At 42.9% G+C, this 21,876-nt stretch overlaps 1 protein-coding gene across 2 annotated transcripts in view; it reads left to right on the top strand.

Annotated features, from left to right (window-relative positions):
* TGFB2 (transforming growth factor beta 2) overlaps nucleotides 1-21,876 on the top strand; it is a 76,511-nt gene that overhangs the window by 11,438 nt on the left and 43,197 nt on the right. The window contains exon 2 of one of the 2 annotated variants that reach the window (XM_069459521.1): nucleotides 3,085-3,168. The exons of the other annotated variant lie outside the window; for it this stretch is intronic. Within the exon in view, the coding sequence (XP_069315622.1) occupies nucleotides 3,085-3,168 (84 nt within the window). The remainder of the gene's footprint in view (nucleotides 1-3,084; nucleotides 3,169-21,876) is intronic. 2 annotated transcript variants of the gene reach the window in all.

Below are 21,876 nucleotides of genomic sequence, written 5' to 3'. Positions count from 1 at the left end.
AGAGATGCATTGTATATCTTTGCAGAAGGGTTGGAGGGATTGGGGCAGGCAGGAGTTTATTTGATATGGAGTTTAGTTGAAACTAAATACTTTTATAGTTAACTTTGTTTTTAATGACATCTAATTCTGCTTAAAATATCACTGCAACAAGAGTGGCTTTATCTCTGTCATACAGACACCTACACAGTACACAAAACAACTACTTACTCAGAACAAATCACCCTGATGAGGGGATAATTTTTCCTTGATCCACCTAGTTGGATGGTTTTGAGATCAAAGGAGGTTTTGTAAAGCTCCTTTCTAACCTGTAAGTCACAAAGGCCTGTACGAGTGGTTTTCAAATTTTACCATGCAGAAGAATTACCTGTAGTACTTTTATAAAGGTAGATTCCCAAGCCTTTATCCCTCACCTCCATCTAGATAATTATTCAGTAGTTTTAAGGTGGGCTTCAGAAACCTACGTCTTAACAAGAAGGCCAGGTGATTCTCACATGGGTAGTTCAGAAACATACTCTGGAAACACTGTGTGTGTTTATTTTGTTGCTTTATTTCTTAGCTGTGTCAAAAATGAACCCCAACACTTTTATAGTTAACTTCGTAGTCACTTATTTTGTAAATTACCCATGTGAAATTTAATTCTAGCTCTGATTTCTACCTTACGACTTGTGTGACCTATAGTTCCCCATTATCAATTAGTGAGTGCCCAAGTTCTTCTAAAAAATATTATGTTTCTGAGACTATAAATGTCTCCGATTTTCATAATGGGTTATATTTTACAAGCATTTTCATATATATCGAAAGCCTCACTGTTCTAAATAAAGTGTATCCATACCACAGTGCCACTTCAATCAAGTAGATTATTGAAAATTGATTATTTAAAACTAGGGACTACTTTCTGTGGCCTGAACAATCACCGTTAGAAACCTGATATCTCCATCCAATTCATGGTCTTAACTTCTGAGGCATTGCCTTAGCACCAGAGCTCCCTGTCCTTGGGCCTTGCTTAAAAAGAAAAAAGAAAGAGAAAGAAAGAAAAGAAAGGATTTTAATACTGCAACTTTAGAGCAGAGTGAAAGCAAACCAAAGGTGCCTACTTGAGGGCTGCATGCTGGAAATGGCAAATGACAATAGTTACATCACCTTGTTCTCACATGAACTCCTAGGACCTGGGTGACCTTGGGCAATTTCAGAGATCTGAAATCTGTTGAATGGAATTGTCCCTCTTCTGCACCACGGCATACACTGGCCTGAAGAAGGTGCTGTTTCCCAGGAAAAGGACTTAAATCCCCCCAAGAAATGCATAGGGCCATAGTGTGAAGAAAAAGTATTGCTAACCCAGTGATTTGCTCTGCCTAGCCTGCCTTTCCCTGGTTGTAGTCTGTGAGATTTTTATGTACGATCACTTTCAGCATCTCTTTTTAAAGGTCAGGTAGGAAGGAGCAAACTTTGTTTGACTTGCTAATCTTGTGACAAACAGTTTATATCCCGTGTCGCTTCCTGTCTTTGCTGACTGGTTATTTGAGGGGATTTCTTCCTGTAAGACTGTGGAGAAGGCTCTAAAAATAAACAACATGGTTGCTTATTGGTGGGGACATATGTGAGCAGATGTCAGCTGGAACCAGCATATGGTGCCAACATGACAGCAGCGTGTACTTATAGAGCCCCGGTGTTGGGTCTCTTCGTCTTCCGTGCCACGCCAGCCCTTCAGAGCCCCGTATCTCAATTAAAGAGCATTCTGACTAGAAGGTGTGATCCACACATGTATGACAAGTCTGTGTCACTGGGATCTTGTCAGTGGGCTGAATGGTGGAGATGGTGAGTTCCAGGGTGTGGAAAAGGCCTTCATTATCCATTTTAAAATTAAGTGGCAGGCACAAATCTGGCAAAAAAAAAAAAAAAAAAATTGAGAGAGGAGTCCATATGGCCTTTGTCTTTTGTCAAAAGAAGTTGTCAAGTCAGGTCTGAACAGTGGCAATGTTACTCCTAGAAGACACGTTCTATCTATATATATGACTAGAAAGTGCATGGATTCTAAATTTATGTAAGTAGCTAGGAAAGAACTATATTCTTGACAGGATTAGAAGGCAATCAGGGCTTCTTTTATCACATACATTAGATAACTAATATGATTACATTCCTTGATCACCTTTTATTTGTCAGTCTCTTTTAAATATATCATCTCGTTTCACTTTTATAACAAGTCTCTGGGTTAGCATTGTGTCTGCTTCACCTTCTAGACACAGAGGCTTGGGCAAGTTCAGGGACTTGTCCAAGGACTTACCGGAAACCAATGACAGAATGGGAGTTTTAATCCCCATCTTCTCATGCAAAAATCCTGTATTTATTGACCCTACCATAGATAGGAAAGCCTTTGAACACTCAGCGTATTTTCTCTTCAATTTGAAGTATTTTTTTGTGTATTTTCTTTTCTAAGAATATGGTGGGCAATATACACATTGGGTTGGTGTTACTTTAAAGAAAGCAAAGGTCAGGATTTCTGGATATCAGAATTATTATGGAAGATATGTTTAATCCATTTCAAAGAGCTCCACCTCTTTAAACTATAGCTAAGTAGCCTCCAACCAATATGCACTTGTATTTTTGACTCATTTGAGAAGGAGTTTTCATGTGCAGGTTGGAAATGATGACAGGTGGTTTTAAGAACACTGATAGGCCAGCCAAACGAAAAACAAAGTTTTATTCTTAATAGGTAGGCTGTCTTTTGTCAAAGGAGGGCATGGCCTTTCTTATTCATCTCGAATATAAATCAAGGTATTTATTTTACCATTTCAGTATATGAATTGTACATTGTTATTTTAACCCTAGAGCATGCTAAAGGGAAAACCGAATTCAGAAGTCTGACTGCTGACTAAGGGATTCCAGAAATTCTGGGACTAGAATCCAGAATCCTCCATTGGTCCTTGGTGTCTAATCCCCTGGCCCCAGGTAGCAGGCACCTTAGATTTCTGGGGGAATGATAAGAACGTTCAGTGAGTCCCTCTTCTGCTTTGAATCTTTGTATAGTTCTGTGCCAGGCATCTCTTCAGTAAAATAGCTAATGACTGTGCTTTTTAAAACTCCTAGCTGTCTGCCCAGTTGTTACAACACCCTCTGGCTCAGTGGGCAGCTTGTGCACCAGACAGTCCCAGGTGCTCTGTGGGTACCTTGGTGAGTACACTTGTCTGCTTTATTCCTCGTTTGACATAGTTGTATCGAGTCCATCTTTAGTATTTGTCTCCTGTGGGGAACTTGTCAAAGGCAAAATAGGATTCTAACATGCAGCCTTGTAGCTGAGCCAGCACAAAGGTGCCTGGAATTTTCTAGTTGGAGTTTATATGAGCAAAACTGATGAAGAGCTTTGAAGTAATACAATTCATTTGATTGCAGTATGTGAAAGAATGATGGGGGGAATGAGCTATGTGTTCCAGGAGTCACAGAATGATTTGAAATATTGATTTCCTGACCCTCGCAGAGGCTACTCTCTGGAGGGTTGACCAGTATGGCCTGAATGTCAAGGGAATGTTCCTTTTTTTTATGTCTTATTTGTGTCTATATTCTTATTTCTGACACATAGTAGTTGCTCAGTTAATGTATTCTGTATTGAACTAAAGTGAAAGGAGATTTTCTCTCCTTTAAGGTTCTAGAATCTAGAGGGAGACTCTTGGCATAGTTATGCTGATGCCATTGTTTGTGACCTTCGTATTGACATGCCTGGGTTGCATGAGGAAATGGACTGTCATGGGTCGGGCCCTCAGCTGACTACACCTGGCAGCTTACCACTTGCTCAACCCACTTAGTCCTGACCCTCAGACCAAGTGCAAGCTCCTCAGAGCCAGCACCACATGTTAGACTGAGGGGCACCAAAGCCAGAGGTCTCCACCCCTGTCTAATTTGGAACATTGATCAATTCAGCCAGCATTGACGAATGCCTGCTGTATGCTGGGCAATGAGTCCACAGAAAGAACAGGATCAAAGAGTCTCCTTGATCCTGACACTCAAGGAATTCAGTGGCTAAAGTTGCCCTGAACCATGCTCAGGAAGAAAGGAAACAGACTTGTAATCCTGGCATGGGTTCACTACATATTTTTGAGGCTCTGAGAAGGTTTGGATTATGTCGATTCTAAATTTGGGTGGAGGTCCTGGACAGAGACAAAGGGAATTTTTTTATTATCCTAGGAGAAGCTGGATGTCCTATTCTGCAATTTACTGTGCCTGACATTGCTTCTTAGAAATCAGTATAACTTATTTACAGTCAGCTAAGCTGGGGTTTCCTCAAAAAGGACTGATTCTATTGAGAGTAGACATTTATTTTAGCACAGAAAGCCTCAAAGTGGCTAGTAGCTGCAATGGGAATCAAGAGTGAAAGGTTTAACCCATACTTTCAAAGCTCCTTTTTGTGAGACCTTATAGTTTTGTTCTTAAGCTCTAAATGTTAATTTGATTTCACTATCTAAACCAAGGAGGTCAATCTCCGATATTTTCCCACTCGCTGACTGGCTATTTGGAAAGGAAAAGAGAAGAGAAAGAGAGAAGGAAAACATTTATTAAATACCCCATATGTCCCTGGCACTTAAGACACCTCATCCTTATTTTCCCCACGTTGGTTGATCTGGAGGGCCAAGAGGATGATCTCCATTTTTCAGGAACTTGTGGTTTGGAGAGGTAAATACCTTGTCCTTGGTCTCAGAGCTAGGTAGGGGCAGAGCAAAATTCTGAATTCAGATCTGGCTTGGACCACAGACCCCTGAGACCCCCCATTTTTTTTTTTTTTTTTTTTGCTTTTCCTTTGGAATCCTCTCCCATTCATTTTATAACTTTCTTACCTACTCCTTTCATTTCCTTTTCATCTTTTCCTCCCATAGAAATAAGCAAATGGAGAGGCCGCCCCTGGTTCTTCGGGTGGTTTTTCTTTGCAGACACTCCTTCTCGCTCAGGGTTATTTTCGGTCACTTCATCGCTGCGAGCTTCTCTCTTCCTTTGGTGAAAAAACACTGGGAACCCACCCTGCTCCTCAGCGAGCCTGGGAAAATCAGGAGTGTCTCCGAGGGTGTGGAAGGGGAGGTAAGGCACAGGCTCCACGCAGATTCCCATGCAGCGGGAGGCTCTCCCACCCCACCCCGCCGCCGGGCTGCGTGAAACCCCTGCAGACCCCTGCAGACCTTCCACGCAAGGCTGCTGAGCAGTGGGGCTCTGCATTTTTTTTTTTTTTTTTTTTTTTTGTCTCTGTTCTTAGAAATAGTAATTGAGTAAAAATGTAAGTGAGCGTATGCCAGGGGGCAGACGTCCAGGGTCAGGGTGAATTTCTCCGTGCTGAGTGTGATTCTGAGCACTCGTTAAGTGGAGTCAGCCGGTGCCAAGCAGCTCCGGGGCCATCCCTGTCACCTTGCGTGAACCGCCTCTCCATTCCAAGGAGATGTTGGGAGCGGTTGGAGGGAGCGTGAGGCCCGTGGCGCCTCTTGCTTTTTCTCGCTGTCTAACCTGGGCGGTGTTGATAACGACGTGTTCCGACGCCAGTGATTGGACTGGCAGCGGCCGATGCTTCATCAGCGTCAAATCCAATACCCTGGAGCATGAAATAGCCCATGCTCCTCACAGCCCACTTTTTCTCTTTTTAAATTCATTTATCCCCAATGATATCGGTTAAGAGGAGCTTAGCCTGCCTACACGTTATGCTAATGAGATGTAAGAAGCCGGAGGATGAGCAATGGAGACAGCCTCTCTAGGATGGCATGGATTAACAGTCATGAAGGTGAATTTCATTTTTTAAAAAAGGATTTCCTGAGTAAGAGGCTTTTAAGTAGATCGGTTAAGAGTCAGAGATGGTGCTCCTCCAAGTGTGGTCTGCATTTGTGTCTCCCGAGACGTCTCGCAGGTTCCCTGCCCTCCCTGAGACCTGCCGGGTCAGAACCGCCCGGCTGGGTGGAGCCGAGGGGTCTGCACGCTTGACACAGGCGCCGCAGGCAGGTGCGTCTGACCTCGCTGCAGTTCGCGGCTGCGCGAGGCCGCGGATGCTCTGATGATGCGGGTCTGTTTACTCGGCCAGCCCGCGCGGAGCGGTTCAGATCCAGTGGGGCCTGTTTGCTCAGCTGGTCCTCCAAGTGCGGGTCCCTGAGCCCACAGCCCCAGTGCGGTTTATGCCCCGTGCGTTCCAGTTTCCCAAATGCATGTAAATATTGAGGTACACTTGTCGTTAAGAGCATCACGCATAGCCCCTGCTCACTGTTCACCTCGGAGGAGGACAATGAGTGTGCAAGGAAGTGAATTAATCACGTCGGGGTGGGTGGCAGATGCCTAGTCTAGAAGTTACAGATGGGAGTGAATTCCTGCACTCAAGGGCAACTGTGGAGTGGGAGGGGGTTTCGAAGCTGATGTTTAATGTGTAAGTAGCGTATGTCATAGAATGTATAAGGTAGTGTAGAATCCCCTGAAGTAGCGCTTGGTCAAAGCACTACTGACCTCCTCATGGCCTGAATCCCATCCTGTGACATTCCACGGGGTAAGGACCCGGCCAACAAAGGAATGTAAACTCTACTATCTCAGCCAAACTCAGCTTCGGGTAACTGCAGGTTTCTCTTTCTAAATAGTGTTTTTCTCAAGAGGCATTGGAGCAGGTGAGAATCTGACCAAGCTATTAAAAAGTAAAGTGAATGATAAATTGCTTGGTATTTTCTTTGTGCAACCCTATGCCTCCTGGTTTCCTGATGTTATTTTTGAACTGCCCAATATTTTGAATCTGACCATAGTCTGTAACACTGTCGTGGTTTTGGCCATTGAACTATTGAGGGAAATACCTAGTTCTCCTACATGTTCTGCATCACTAAACAGCCCACATGGCTATTGACATATGAGAATGACTGGATAGTGTTAATCTTATTTCCTGCAAATCCTTCAGTTAAAAGATTGCTACATTAACTATAAATATAGATATAATTTTAAAATAAAAGTCAAATGCATGCAGAGATCCTGGGAAGACAAAGGTAAAGAGGGGATATTCTTATAATATATTAGTTCATTCACTAGTATTTATGGCTTATCAGCTTGCATCAGGCACATTCTAGCCTCTGGTGATATCATCAGTGAATCAAATAGCAAAAATCTTTGCCCTTGGGGAGCTTACATTCTGGTGGTGTAAGGTAGACAATTAATAATAAAGATTAAATGAGAACGGTATAATTTTATAAATGTTAAGGAGGGAAAAAAGAGATTGGTCAGGGGGATGGGGAGAGGAGGTGCAATTTTAAATAAGCTGGGCATGGAAGAATTCATTTAGAAGGTGGCATTTAAGCAGAGACTTGAAGTAGGTCAGAGTAATCCGGGGCTGTCTAGGGAAGGGCATTCTGTTCTATTCTATTCTATTCTGGCAGAGGGAACAGCTAGTGCTGTTACTGGCATGTTCAAGGATTGTCACAAGTGTCCTAGGGGAGGAGATTAGAGAAATAATTAGGGATGGGTGATGTGGGGCTTTGTAGCCCCTTGTAAGGTCTGTGGCTTTTCCTCTAAAGAAAATGGAGAGAAGGGTGGTTTAAGCCAAGGGATCGCTGTGGCTGTTGAGAATGTAGGGTACATATGTAGGTTGGCTAAGGTAGGAGCAGGAAGTCCAGTGAGGAGGTCTTTGTAATGCGCTGGAATGGCACTTCGCAACTGCATTTCCAGGTGACACTGCACCATAACAAGAATCTCAAACAGACTTGCCTTGTGCTGAGTTTCTTCTTTAGCAAATAGTTTGCTAGGCAGGTTACAGTGGGTTTTATATGTAGAATATGTTTTTCTGTTTGATTGTTTTTAATGAGTAGTCCTGAGTTATTGGCAACTCATCCCCTTCCTTTCTGAAAACAAGGCAGCTCTGCACCCTTCTGTGTGTGAAAATAGCCCCTTGGGTCTCCCATGTTGTGTGGACACGTGTGGAATGGCGGCTGTTGGAGTTTGTAGTTGCTATGATGCCTCATCATGACCCTCTTCAACTCGGTGGCCAGGAACATATGGCACTAAACTCATAGGTGGCCATGCTTTGGCCTTAGGAGGAGGACAAACTACCTTTGCCTGTGTGAAACAGACAGTCAGACTTGGAAGGATCTGTGGATCTGTCCAGCTGTGCCTTGTGCATGAAATAGAAGGACGTTTGCCTAAACTTTGAAATGAGGTCATAATAGAATTTTTAAAGCTATGTCTCTTATCATTCAAAAAGCATTTCAGTTGGACCAGAGTTTGCTTTCTAACTCTTCAGTTTTGAATAGCAAGGCTTTACACTGGTATGTTGATTTTATTCCTTCATCCATCTCTACAAGAAATATCAATTGTATCTACTATGTGCTAGGTGGTAATTGTAAGAAGAGGGCAGAGATCCTGTCTCAGGGAGCCTGTGACTTAGGAAATCAGGCAGACCAAACCAACCAAACGAAAACAAAAAGCCAACACCATGTGGTTGATTACAAGGAAGGTATCTGAGAGGCCAGAATAAGAGTTGCTTAGCTTGGCCCAGAGAGGTGAAGGAAACCTCATTGAGAGATGATATTTGCCACTTAAAAGATAACCTTTGAGATTGTTGTTTGGCAGTCGTCTAGCAGCAATAGGAAGTTATTTATGTTTTCTGGAAGGAGAAGATTTTCCCCTTTCATGTTGGTTCTTCTTTTGTGAGCTTGCATGACTACCAGTTCAATGAATTGCAAAACAGCAAGAAATGCGAGTGTGGCCTTTGAAAAAATTGATATCTTCTTATAAGAGAATTGCTTAGAAATGCTGAGTCAGGAGAATAGGACAATATTGTCATATCAAGTATTTATCAGTCAAAGTTGATGCATTCAGAAGACATCGTGGATCTGTTGTATATAAACATCCATGTAATGATGTGCTGTGGTATAAATGGGACTTTGTGCAATATGGCATTGATTTATAAACTCAAGAGTGCCATATAGAGCTTTTGTCTCCATCTCAATGGCATACAGCAAAGGTTTATCTCTCGTTCGTATTAGATGGCCTCGTGGGCTGGCTGTGGCTCTGCTCTGTGAGCTCTCCTTTCCGGGACCCGGGCAATACTGACTTCATAGCAGAACCGGGAGACATAGCAGTCACCCTCCTCTACCTTCCACTGGCCAAAGCAAGTCACTTGACCATGCCTCATCTCAGTAGGGCAGGAAGGGGGCACAAGGGAGAGGGGAAAGAGAGAAAGATTTCACCCAGGTTAAAAACTTTCTGTGTTGTGGGCATGACATGATTGGGTCCACGCTATTGCTGTCACTGTGGAAACATGGAGGGCTTTATCGTGGATATTTGCTGAATACTTAGTAGGCTGATTTTATAAGACAGACATAAATGTTATTTCTCCCCATTTTTATCAGTGGCATACTCCTCTAATGGAGACAGGTTTATCTGGTGTAAAAGGTACAGTTGGGAGTACCAAGTTTCTAAAGCAAGTTCTGATGTGTTAGATGAAGTTTACATCTGTCAGGGAAACTCCGAAACTCAGGCTTACCTCTGAAACGTGTAGTGACATCCCTGAGCCTTAGAGTCCTAGGTTGCCAGCGTGGTCCTTGCCTGCCCAGCAGTGTCTGGTAGATGTTGTCCACAGTAAGGATTCAGGCTAAGTTTCCATGAGAGTCTGTAGATGCTTAACTATTTGCTAGAAGGAGCATGACTTTCCTGTTTCTTAGCTCTCTTGTGTGAGTTCCATGCCAGTGTAAACAATGTGTGCCTTGTAGTTCCCTCGACCTGCCGAACCTGAACCTTGGTCTCCTGACAGTGGCCCAGCAGGTAGTCTGTTTAGAGTCGTGCTCCTACCTGTTGTATCCTGTGAACAAACTGGAAAGGAACCCTGCCTGGCATGGGACATCTGCTGTGTGACTCTCAACATAGTGACAGCGATCCACTCTGACCGCCCCTGAGTGTGCTAGGTAGCTTGGTGCTTGCAAGTTCATAAATAGTCATCTCTACAGCCTATTCTTAGTAGCAACAGATGCTGAGCTTTTCCAGCCTGCTCTCAGGGTCAGTGGTGGGAAAGAGAAGAAAAAAAAATGAAAGCATTGTTTTGCACATGGCTGGACATCTGTATTTCTGAATTGCCCTGTTGTGTGTATGATGCAACTGCTGGAGCTGTTTTGCTGAATGTGAACTTTGTCCACCGGCTGGAGTCTAAATTGGTTTTGGATCCTTCTGAAATCTAAATGGTCAGACCATATTTTTCTAATATTCAGTTGGATTGTATCTTTGTTCCGAAGTGGAGCTGACTTCGTATGTGTTCACATCTGCAGCAGGGGTTGCTTCTCTGTTTTTCTGGTTCTCGTTGCTTGTTTTCCCAAGACTGCTACTTATCTTGTCCGTTGTCCATGCTCACGAGACCAGGAAGGTACTGCGGCCACTGTGACTGCAAGGATCATTAACTCTAGTGACATTGTTAGGAAGGGAACAGGTGAAACACCAAGAACAGCTAACCTACTAGGCAACGCTTAGCAGCTAACCCCATGGCAAAAACTTGGACTTAGGCTTCAGATATCAAACTGCTTAGGTCCTTGGTTGGGAGCTTTGACTGTCAGGGCTGTGGTTTCTGTTTGAGAGCTGTAGGGCAGAGGTTCTCAACTTCTCTATTCATCACAATCACCTGAGGAGCATTTAACGTATTACTTGTGTTACTTAGGCTGGGGCCCACCTCCAGGAATTCTGACTCAGCTGATCTGGAGTGGGACCTGGCATCTTTAGCTTTAGAAAGTTCCCCAAGAGATTCTAATGTGCAGCCAGAGTTGAGAACCTCTGTTTTGGGGGCTTACATAGTTCTCAGTAAAACTGTGTGGCTCTGTCTGGCTATCCATGTTATACTCTGAGTGAATTTCTGCATGAAGAAAAGGCATCTGTTTGGGTCGGGTTGTTGATGGATGGGGAGGGTGGTTTTTGTCTTTAATGGTAATATGATTAATAGTAACGCTAACCATCAGTTACTGAATGGTTATATTAGGCTCTGGGACAATCCCCATATTAGCACTATACATAAACGCTATTATTATTCTCCATTTTATCAATATTGTTACTAAGCTGTACAGACATCATGTGTGATTTCCCTATAGTCACACAGCTAATAAGTGCCAGAGCCAGAACTTGAACTCAGTCTGTCTGACTCCAAAACTCATCCTATTAATCACTCCCTGAAGATGATACATTTAAATTTAAATAAGAAAAATGTGGATGAAGGAATGAGATGTCAAAAAAGGAGAATCCTTTTTTGAGTGAGAATCATATGTATCTACATACATTAGGGAATCATTCTTCTTTTCTCATAAATGAAAAAGATAGGTTTGGATGTGTTTCTTTTTTCTCTTAAGTGCAGTATTTTTTCTCCTACAATCCTGTGAAAGTTTAAGGCAGGCTGCAGAACCCACAGGCTTGAAGACTGGTTGGTCCTGGAATTAAGCAGGGGCCTCTGAGCTTAGCTCATGCATGTTCTTTGTGTTCCCCATTTGCAGAATGGAAGTAGTTTCTTCTCATATGAATGTATACAGAGGATGAGTGCATACTTGCAGTTCTCCTCTTGCCCAGGCTGGGTGATAATTAGAGTGTGCAATATAAAACCCTCATGGTTTTTAATTGTGTTCCTGAATAGGACAACTGATTTTGTTGTTGTTGTTTTGTGCAGGCTGGTAAATCTGAGTACTTCTTACTTAAACGACCATGTTAATTCTCTAATGCCCGTTAAAAGATTAGAATGGTATCAGCATCTAACAGTGGGCAGGACCCTAGAAATTCCATAGCCCATTCCTGGCAGCACCCTGTCAGTCCTTATATTCTTGAAGGAAGCTTGCCTATTGAGGCATCTAATAAGTATTTGTCAAATGAGGGAGTGAATGAAATTTTGCAAATATGGGCCATAATAGCAATAGCGCCCTGCATACTGCTAAGGCCTTCTTGGGAAATGAAAGCAGTCTTAGTCAACTGGCGTGCTTCCAGTTTCTCCAGGGCGCCCTGTGGTCTGCTAGCCAACTCCTAATTGCCTACCTGGAGGAGCTTTTTGTATACTCAGCATAGCAATATTAGTAGGCTTGTAAGAGAAATCGTATCATCACCAGCCTCCATTTATATCTCTCAGCCTTGATGAAAGGACGCTGATGTTTTCTCCACGCTAAGTAGCATTTTTCATATTATAAGTTAGAAAAAGTTCAGCATCCCCAGGGCACATAAGGAACGGGAGAGAAGCTGATTGCCAGCCCACGTGAAAGATGAGAAGCCCAACTTGGATGCATTCTTGTCCCCTACTACAGGGACACCTGGATGAGACCCTGTTCCCTCTGTGAGTTCAAACTGCTGTCACTGGAGTTATAAAAGGACGTTTAGGCCTGTGCTCTTGGGTCTGTAGCCAGACAGCACAAGTATTTTAGGGCTTTTCTTGTCTCAATTTGATTTCTGCTTAAAATTTTAGCACATGTAGGTTTCCCTGAAATACTTTTAAACTACTCTCTGGGTAGTGTAGGAGGGGTTGGATTAGTACTACAGCCTTTAAACATTTTTTTTTTAATTCTTTTTTTTTATTGCTAAATATCCAGCAGGCTGAATGGAGGAAATTCAAGTCTAACCCTGGAGGGACCCCTGTTTAGTCATCTGTCTAGACAGACGAGTTCATATAATGGGCCTTTCTGTTCCTTTTGCTTTGTGTAACAGACGGTGGTCCCTTCCTTTAAACTTTGTGAAGATGTCAACCTTTGGTTTTTTTGATCCCAACCTGCTGTTGATAAGCCAAGAAAGTGACTCACATGTGAGCCAACAATGACTTTTGAGGGTGACAATTAGTCTATCCTATAGTAGAAAGAAAATACAGGCTTTGCATAAAGGAGACCTGGGTAAAATGCTGACTATGTAACACTGGGCAAGTCATTTACCTTTTCTGAACCTCGTTTTTTTTTTTTTTTTCTGAAAAATGAGAATTAGTTAAAAAAAAAAAAAAAAAAAACCCAACCCTAATCCTTAATGGTTCTTTAAAGAAAGAATTATCTAAACATAAAAATGTTTTTCACATGGTAGGAGCTGAATACATTGTCATTCATTCGTTTATTCATTTTAAGGTGATCCTTGAAGCTTTTAAATTTTTTGCTTTTCTATTCTGAGAACCATAGAAAAACTAGAAATTCCAGTCCATGTTTTTAATGTCATGTTGGCATACATTGAGAACAGTGAGTGATTTTTTTTTTTCCAAAGTCTAAAAATAATATAAAGTAATACCAATTTCTGTGAGAGGAAAATAATACTGGAGATAGTTTTTTAAAAAATATGAGGTATCTATAATAGTAGGCAAATTCATAGAATCAAAAAGGGGAATGGTGGTTGCCAGGGCTGGGGGGAGGGGGAAATGGGGAGTTACTAATAAACAGGCATAAGTTTCAGTTAAGCAAGATGAATAAACTCTAGAGATCTATCGTACAATGTTGTACCTGCAGTCAACAATAATATATCATACACTTAAAAAATTTGTTAAGGGGGTAGGTCTCATGTGAAGTGTTCTTACCACAAAATAAAATTAAAAAAAATGGTAGAAGTAAACAAGACAGTATGGCATTCTTGGTCTTTTAGGAGAGCCAGAAACTCCCTCCGAATTAGCCTAAGAGGACTATGTGTGTTAGTAACTATTTCTACAAAGGGATGGTACAGCAACCATCTTGATTCCTTGTCATCTCACTTTAAGCTCTGCCTGGGTGCTTCCTGAAGACAATGACCTGGAAAATTTTGTTTTATTCCATGTAATTCAGTTAATATTCACTGAGCATATATTGCCTCCAGGGCTTGATGGCTGAATTATGCAGGTGGATAAAAAGGAGATAAGTAAGGGATGGATTCCTTCTGGAAGGATCGGCACCAGCAGCCCAGAGGGAAGGAACTCAGGTCACATGACTAGGTTTAAGTAGAGGTGTTACTCTTTCTGGTTACATAGCTCTTTAAGCCTCTGTTTCTTATCCCCTATCTAAATGGGACGCTGCTTTTGTTGTTGTTATTCTTATTGTTTTTATTGTTGTTATTATATTATCCCTGCCCTCCAGTAGTTTATAGCCCATTTGTGGAGACAGATTTGTAAACTACCCTACACAAAGCAGAAAAAAAAAAAAAAAAATCACTGGATGGCATTTACAAGCCAAGTGCAATCAGAACACTTAAGAAGGTGGTTGGCTAATCAAACCAGCTTTTAGGAGAAGCGATCCCTAATACACACAAAACAATGTGTATCCGGAGCAGTGAATAGCCACAGGCTTAAACTAAAAAGGGGAAATAGAAAAATCAGCCTCTTCTTTAGCTATTTGAGGATAGAAGCAAATGATATCTATGTTGATAGCAAAACTTTTCAGATTTTGTAGTATAGTTCATGACATTTTCATACATTGAAATTCCATTAGAACCTAGCACTTTACGTGGCTTGGAATATGGTATGTGTGAGTCATGTCTCTTTCAATACAACTGCAATCAATAAAAAAACCCCCGTAAAATGTGGTTAACCACAGGGACATCCCTCCTCACCCCCAATCAGCACTGTGATTCATTCAGTTTAGTGCTCCTCCCACAATGCACTTTACATTGGGAAATACTTATGCTCTGTGAAGTGCAAACAGGCCTGCTCTTCTGCTGGTCACCTGCCCCTCTGCTGCTCAGCCTTGTCCCAGCCCGGATCCCGGGAAAAGCCAATCCTGCCTGCACCCTGGGGGGCTGTGGCTGGAGAGAAACTCTGCCCAGTTTCACTGGGAGGCAGGATAGATGCTTCTGAAGAATGCCATCTGAGGTCCCAGAAGGCCTCACTGAGTGAGAAAACTATTCTTGTCTCTTACTAATTCTGGCCTCTTGCTGTATCTTCTTTAAAATGAGCAAGATCCTGAGATGAAGCCTCCCATTGGCCGCCCCTCCTTAGTTTTAATCATTATTTAGTAGTGTTTTGTTTTTAATTTTTCTTGCACAGAAGGGAGCCGAGGCCACAGCAGGAGCTGTGAGTGCACACAGAGGGAGGAAAAGAGAGGAAAGGAAGGTAATAGGAAGAGGTGTGGAGATGGCGTGAAAGTAGCCTCCTCTTTGGGTCTGTGGCCGTCACCCTCCCGAGCAGACCTTCCCAGGCCAGCTAAGTCCAGGAGGGTGCCTGCCAGCAGATTCTAAGTGTCGTCCCAGCAGTCCTAGAAACATGACCGTCTGCCACCCACAGGAGAAATCTGGCCTCCTTAGTACCTTCGTTATAAAAGCAGACCAAGAGAATGTGGTACCTTTTCTTTAACCTTATGAAAATGTTGTACCTAATGCTCAAACTCAGCTTTCATGTTTTTTTCTCAAGGTTGCCATTTAGAGAGAGGTTTTATTTAAAAGTTCTGAGCTTAAATATCTGGAAGGTCAGATGAAGCCAGTTAAAAATGGTATCTTTTTTCCGTTCTTATGCCCGAGAAAAATTCAGTGAATCCTGACATCTGAGTCAGGGAAGATCAAGTTTAAGTCCACTGGCTGTGATATAATCTCATTTTACCATTTTTCTTTATATGCTTTTAGTTAATGGAGAAAGATAGGTCTAAAAATGTCCAATTGCATTTAACTTCTTTTCCTTAAGGAGTTAGTTACCCTTTGGGAAGTACCCGTGTTTTAGTTCCTTTCATTTATATTTGTTATTTGGCCAATAACAACAAGAACGTCATTAATGATAATACTTACGTAGTGCTTCATATACTCCAGGTACTCTTGTAAGCATTTTTGGAGATACTGAATTATTTGATCCTGGCAATAATAGTATCATTCTTCTCATTTCACACATGAGGAAACCAAGGCAGAGAGAGCTTAAATAACTTGCCCAAGCCATTAAGTGGTAGAGCTGGAACACCCACCCACCAAAGCTGCCACTGTCATCATTGCTTTCATTAATTAGAGGTTCAAGTCGATTACCAACCACGTGACCCCAGAGCAGTGCTGTGGTATAATGGTTAAAGGCACAAGCTCCAGAATGAAAATGACCTAGGTCTGTATGTTTGGGGCCAGGCATTCCATTCTAGAAGTAGCTTCCACCTAGCCTAAAATATGTAAATCACTGTGCTATCATACCAAGTTAGACACCTACGTGGTACACATGTATGTCGTGTTCCTTAAGATCTGAACCTGGGGAGAGTATTCAGCATGCTAAGTTCCTTTTAGATGGTTTTTTTTTTCTTTAAAGCTAACCCCTTTGATTAGCAAACAGTACAAATGTTTATAGAGTTGGAGGATTTTTAATATCTTTATTTGAATTGCACACAGCGGCCAAATGTAGTTTGGCCCTAGGCTGCAGAGTGTATGTGTCTGGGTGCCAAGAAGCAACTGCACTCCGCCTGGGATGCCAAGCATTCCAGACCTGTTACCTTGTAAGTGTAATATTTACCAGATTTTTGCTTCATCTAGAGATGGAGAGCAGAGCTGAATAGAGTGGGGGCAGGCCAGGCTGCTGGGAAAGGAGCTCAGCGTTCGGAGGAATCCCTGAATGAGTGGGGAGCTGGGACGGGGAACAAAGATTTGCCGGGAACAGCTCTTTGGCTGGCAACTTGGAGTCTAGGAAAAAGTACAGGAGGCTGACATGTCGAGGTGCTTACCGGGGGCCAGGCACAGTGCTAAATGTTTTACTTTCTCCATCCTGTTTTATCCTCACGTTTCTATGAGGTAGATGCTATTATTATCCCCATTTTACAGGTGGGGAAAGCCCAGCTTAGAGAGTTCGGTGGATCGTCCAATCTCCGTTCTGTTCTGTTCCAGGGTCTCTCTTGATTGTTACTTTGGTAAAACCGTCCTAGAGCAAGGAATGATAGTGCATCAAGTAAAGCCCAAATGATCCAAGGCACTTCCCATGTCTTCTGCTGCTGCTCACTTTCTCTGATCTTCCCAACTGCCCTGCAAGTTAGGTGGTGTTCACATTTTACAGATGAGGAAACTGGGGGCCGAAGAGCTTAAGGCATTTGCCAAGGGCCACACTTTGATGTGGCAGAGCCAGGGGTAGAATCTGGGTCTGCTGCATCCTAAATCTCAAGTCTCTTTGTGTTAAAACATGATGTCATAATTAGGTGCCAGTGACAAGATCACAAACAAAACCAAACCCTAACTCTGCGAAAGCTCAGCTCTCCATGGTGTTCCTAAAGGAGAGGGGGATGGAGGCAGAGTTCCAGACGGTACTGAACTTTGTATGTCAATCAACAGAGCTAGTAAATGAGATGGTGTTACTAGAAGAGAGAGAGTGTGTGTGTGTGTGTGTTTGTACACATGCTCGTAGTGGGGCAAGCTCGGTCTGGAGCAGGGATGAATTATTTTCAAATTGAAGAAATTAGAAGTGGCCAGAGAAGCACATGTGCCACGTCCCATGTTTTACTTTCATCATCACCTCATCTGACGAGTGACTGTTAGAGGGATTCCCGCAGGTCAGCAAAAACACACAGCGAGGTTTGGCTCCAGTTCTTTCCTGTGCTTACCAGATGGGGGTCACCCGTCGAACCCCCTCAACTCATCTGAAAAAAAAGTTTATTTTGAAGTGTCTTTGTGCAAATTAAGCCATAGCATTGGAAACAGCTCTCCCACAACTTCTAAAGGCCCCTCTCTCCACCCCCCGCCTCACGGTGCTCAAGGCTGTGTTCCAAGGAAGCTGGAGATATAAACAGATGAACCTTCTTGCCCTAAGCCCCCTCATTGTAAGGACCCTTATTTAGCTACTGGTCCCTTGGCTTCGGGTGACTATGCTTTGGTTGAGTCCCAATTTTCCACCTTTGGCTGAAGGTGGAAAATTATAAAAGCAAAGGTGTGAAGTGAAGCTCTTTGGTGAATGTTGTCCGTGGGTGAAAAACCGTCCCCAGCGTTGAGCGTCTGTGCTCCAAGACACACATTCACACTTGAGCAGGGCCACTTGTTGCTCAAGGTGCTTGCTGATGTGGGACTGATAAAGTGACTGGTGGGCAGCCGTTGGTCATACTTCCCTATTAAAGTGGGTAGTCAGGTTCTTTCTCTGTGGAAAGTCAGATGCTTCTCTGCTGGCTTCACAGTGGCACTGTGTCATGTTGGACATTTGGGGACAGGAAGTGAATCCACAGGGTGATTTTTTTTGTTTGTTTGTTTTTGGTTTTTGTTTGTTTTTTGAGACAGAGTCTTGCTCTGTTGCCCGGGCTAGAGTGAGTGCCATGGCATCGGCCTAGCTCACAGCAACCTCAAACTCCTGGGCTCAAGCAATCCTCCTGCCTCAGCCTCCCGAGTAGCTGGGACTACAGGCATGTGCCACCATGCCCGGCTAATTTTTTCTATATATATTTTTAGTTGGCCAGATAATTTCTTTCTTTCTTTTTTTTTTTTTTTTTTTTTAGTAGAGACAGGGTCTCACTCTTGCTCAGGCTGATCTCGAACTCCTGACCTGGAGTGATCCACCCGCCTCGGCCTCCCAGAGTGCTAGGATTATAGGTGTGAGCCACCACAACCGGCCCACAGGGTGATGTTTTATCACTTGAAATCGTCAAGTGGAAGACAGGAGAAGTAACTTGCTTGTAATGAACTAGCCAGCGTCTGGGTAAAGGAGTCACGATTAGGAAATGAGGACCAAAGTCACCAACTCCTGTTCCCAACACGATGATGCTAAGGCCATCTTCAGATGCCACCTCTAGTTTCCTTCGGAGCTCTAATCTGTAATGGACGTGGCTTTCCACGCGCTGATGGTGTGTGGAGGAGTGAGGTGCTGTTTCTCTTTTGGCTACTCATCTCAACTGTTGAAAATAAGTGTTCGTGGGGGTGGGGAGGTCATTATGGGACACAAGCCTACTATAAATTGTCTTTAGAGTCTTTTTGAAAATAATTGGGTTTTTGAATTAAACACTAGGTGATGAAGAAAGGTTTCAAGGGAGAATAAAAGGCAAAAAGAAAGGCAATTTCCAACCAGGAGGAAAGAAAATTTTGCAATAGAGTCTTAAACTTTTGGCTTCTGCCTGTTGGATATTACAGGAAAACCCTAGTTCTGGGTTTGTGCTGTAATCAGGGTTGTCATTAGAAGACTGTGAGCATGCATGGACGCACATTTAGTCAGAATCTGAAGCCTCTCTATGTCAGTGCGTAATCCTATGGGATTTACAAGTGACCTGTAGTGTCTACAGGCCTTCAATGTCACACAGGCCCCTGTTGGCTTCCCAGGCAAATAGGAATTCTTACCAAGAAGTGGCAGTCCTTGCATAAGCCCTTCATCCCTTCAGCCACAATGTTTGGGAGATTTTTACTGAAGAGTTTGCACACAGCTACGTGTCAGAGGACTTGCAAGATTTGGTGACATAGCCCATGAGTCAGGTTTCAAGGGGTTGGAAGTTGCAACAAAATCAACTGCAGGCTTCCAAAGAACTTTCCATGAAAGGCATTTTCGAGCAAGAAACATTGGCTTTGGATTTCCCCATCTAGAAAGGTAGAGAATAAACATGTACTGACAAAAAAGTACCACATTCTAGATCCCGAAAATAATTGTGAAATGACACAAAAATGCTACCCCTCCTCCCGTTCCTTCCTTTCCACATCACAGTTTGTCATTTTTGACGATCTTGTGGTTGTTGTAACAGTTCTGTAAAAATGAGATATAGAAAAAGTTTATTTAAATAATATAAAATAATAAACAGTATATTTCCCCCTCCTGTTCCAGAACAACTAGATTCATTGAAAAGAAAAAGAAAAAGTAACTAAATAGCATAAGTATTTTTAATGCATTGGGTATGTGTCTTCTTTTTAATGACTCTATCTTGTCCCTCATTATTTTATGGGATTAGAAATTACAGTATTTTTCAGGTAGATAATCAAAGTAGCTAGGTATATTGACATAGAATTGGAATAATTTGGGAATATCATGGTGGAAATAAACATTAGCAGATATATGGGATATTTGAAAGGCTTAGAAAAGCAAGTACATCAAATGCCGTCTATACTATTATGTGTTATAAAGAAGATTATGTTTTAATATAGTAAGGGTCTATCTGACCTTTTGAAGTAAAGTACTAAAAATAGTCTATTATAAATTACTTCCATTCTGGGTCTATCACTTACTAACTGTGACCTTAGGGAAATAATTTAATCCTCCTAAACCGTAGTCTCCTCATCTGTAAAATGGAAATGAAGATAGCATCTACCTTGTACAGTTCTTGTGAGGCTTAAACAAGATAATCCGGGCAAGCCCGAGCTGCTGTTATTGTAATATTATTGGCTCCTCGCGTATTGAAAGCCTGGCTTTGCAGGCAGCGGATTTAACATGCATTTGCTTCATCTCATTTCTCCTTAAGCTCAGGGGCTGTGGACAGTTCATTCACACCTTAGGGTCTGGCCAAAAAGGGACAGAAGGCAAAACTCGAATCCGCTAAGAATGGATGGTTTACATGAAACCTGGAGGATGACTCGTGGGGGGAGGGGAGGAGAGGGAAGGTCAGTGAAGCCAGGACGTATCTGACCATTGAGGACACACTGGCTGCAGGAGCATCAGAGGCTGCCCAAGAGCACATTGCAGCCGCGTGCAGCTGTCATTCATAGTGCTGACGTCGCGGTGATCTCACGTAGCCATCCTGAGCGTGACTTGGGTTATATGCATTGAAATCCGAATGGGCCTTTCTCATGTTTGGGGTGGATATGGTGAGTGGGAAGAACACCTGTTAGGAGTTAGGATCTGGGCTTGACTTTATTTTTCCCCCACTTACTAGTACTTTCTTGTTATTGGCTCCGAGTCTCAGTTTCCTTATCTGTAAAGTGGGAGATCTATCTCAAAAGGTGTTTTGGAGATGGGGTAGAATTAGATAAGATAATGTAAGCAAATGCTTGTTATCACTGAATGTGCTCTGGGAATGCGTGGACAGCATATTTTTATTCAGTGACGGTTAGGAGTAGGTTTAATACAGCAATGCTACCTTGCACTTATTTATCATTTTGCGTTAGCAAAAGCACCTTGGCACGCATCATCGTATCTGAGCCTGACTGGAGCCCTGTGAAGCGATCACCAGTTCACAAGGCACAAAGAGGTTATGGGCCTTTCCCAGAATAACGTGACCAGAGGCAAACGGGAACCTTTATTCAGAAGTGTCAGTCCTTTGCATAAACCCTTTATCCCTTTAACCGTGAGATTGGGGAGATTTTTACTGAAGGGTTTTAACATGACTGCATGGCAAAGACTAAGATGAAAGTCTCCTCACTTAGCTGCACCAGACAGCGCTGGATCAGGAGCCAGAGACTCACAAAGTGTGTCCCTGGCTGGAGCGGGGCTGATGAGAAGGAGTGGCAATGGGGACCTTGTAGTGTCTCCTTCAAAACCTAAATTAGACTTTTCATGAGCTCAGTCTCAGAATTCTGAATGCTGCCTGGCTCCTTCCCCATCCTTCCTCTTAGAGGAAAATGGAAGATGCAAATTATTAGAATGAGACTTGTCTAATAAGCCTCAGTACAGTGTCGCAGGTGGTCACGGTGATTGCATTTTAAAGGCCATCTAGTTCTGTCATTTCTCCCTGAATCTTGTCATAAGACCTTGGCTACTCACAGGGATGTCGCTAGCTGCTTTTGTGAGTAGCTCTGTAAGAAGGCTCTTCATTGTACTGAGCTTGGTTCGTTCTGGGATTTTCCACCCCCTGGTCCTTGAAGTACTGCAGAACAAACCTTTGCCAGGAGGGGAGGGGAGGGGAGGGGAGGGGACATGGCACGGTGGAAAGAGTGCAGACTTGGGGTCAGGGAGACTTGGTTTGCAGTTTCCAGTGTCTTTTCTTTTATGCTGTTTGCACAAGTGACTCAACTACTGAAAACCTCAGTCTTTTCATTCATACAATGGGAGTGGTGGGGGTTAGGAATTCTCTGGCACACCTAGCAGGCACTGTCAATAGGATAGCATGTATATGAGACAGCCAGATGTCACTAAGGTTAAAAATGAGATTATGTACAGGAAAGCACTTT

Source organism: Eulemur rufifrons, chromosome 27, assembly GCF_041146395.1.
Source record: "Eulemur rufifrons isolate Redbay chromosome 27, OSU_ERuf_1, whole genome shotgun sequence".
NCBI classification, from domain to species: Eukaryota; Metazoa; Chordata; class Mammalia; order Primates; family Lemuridae; genus Eulemur; species Eulemur rufifrons.
Note: the sequence above shows the minus strand (reverse complement) of the source record. Positions and strands in the feature narration are given on the sequence as shown.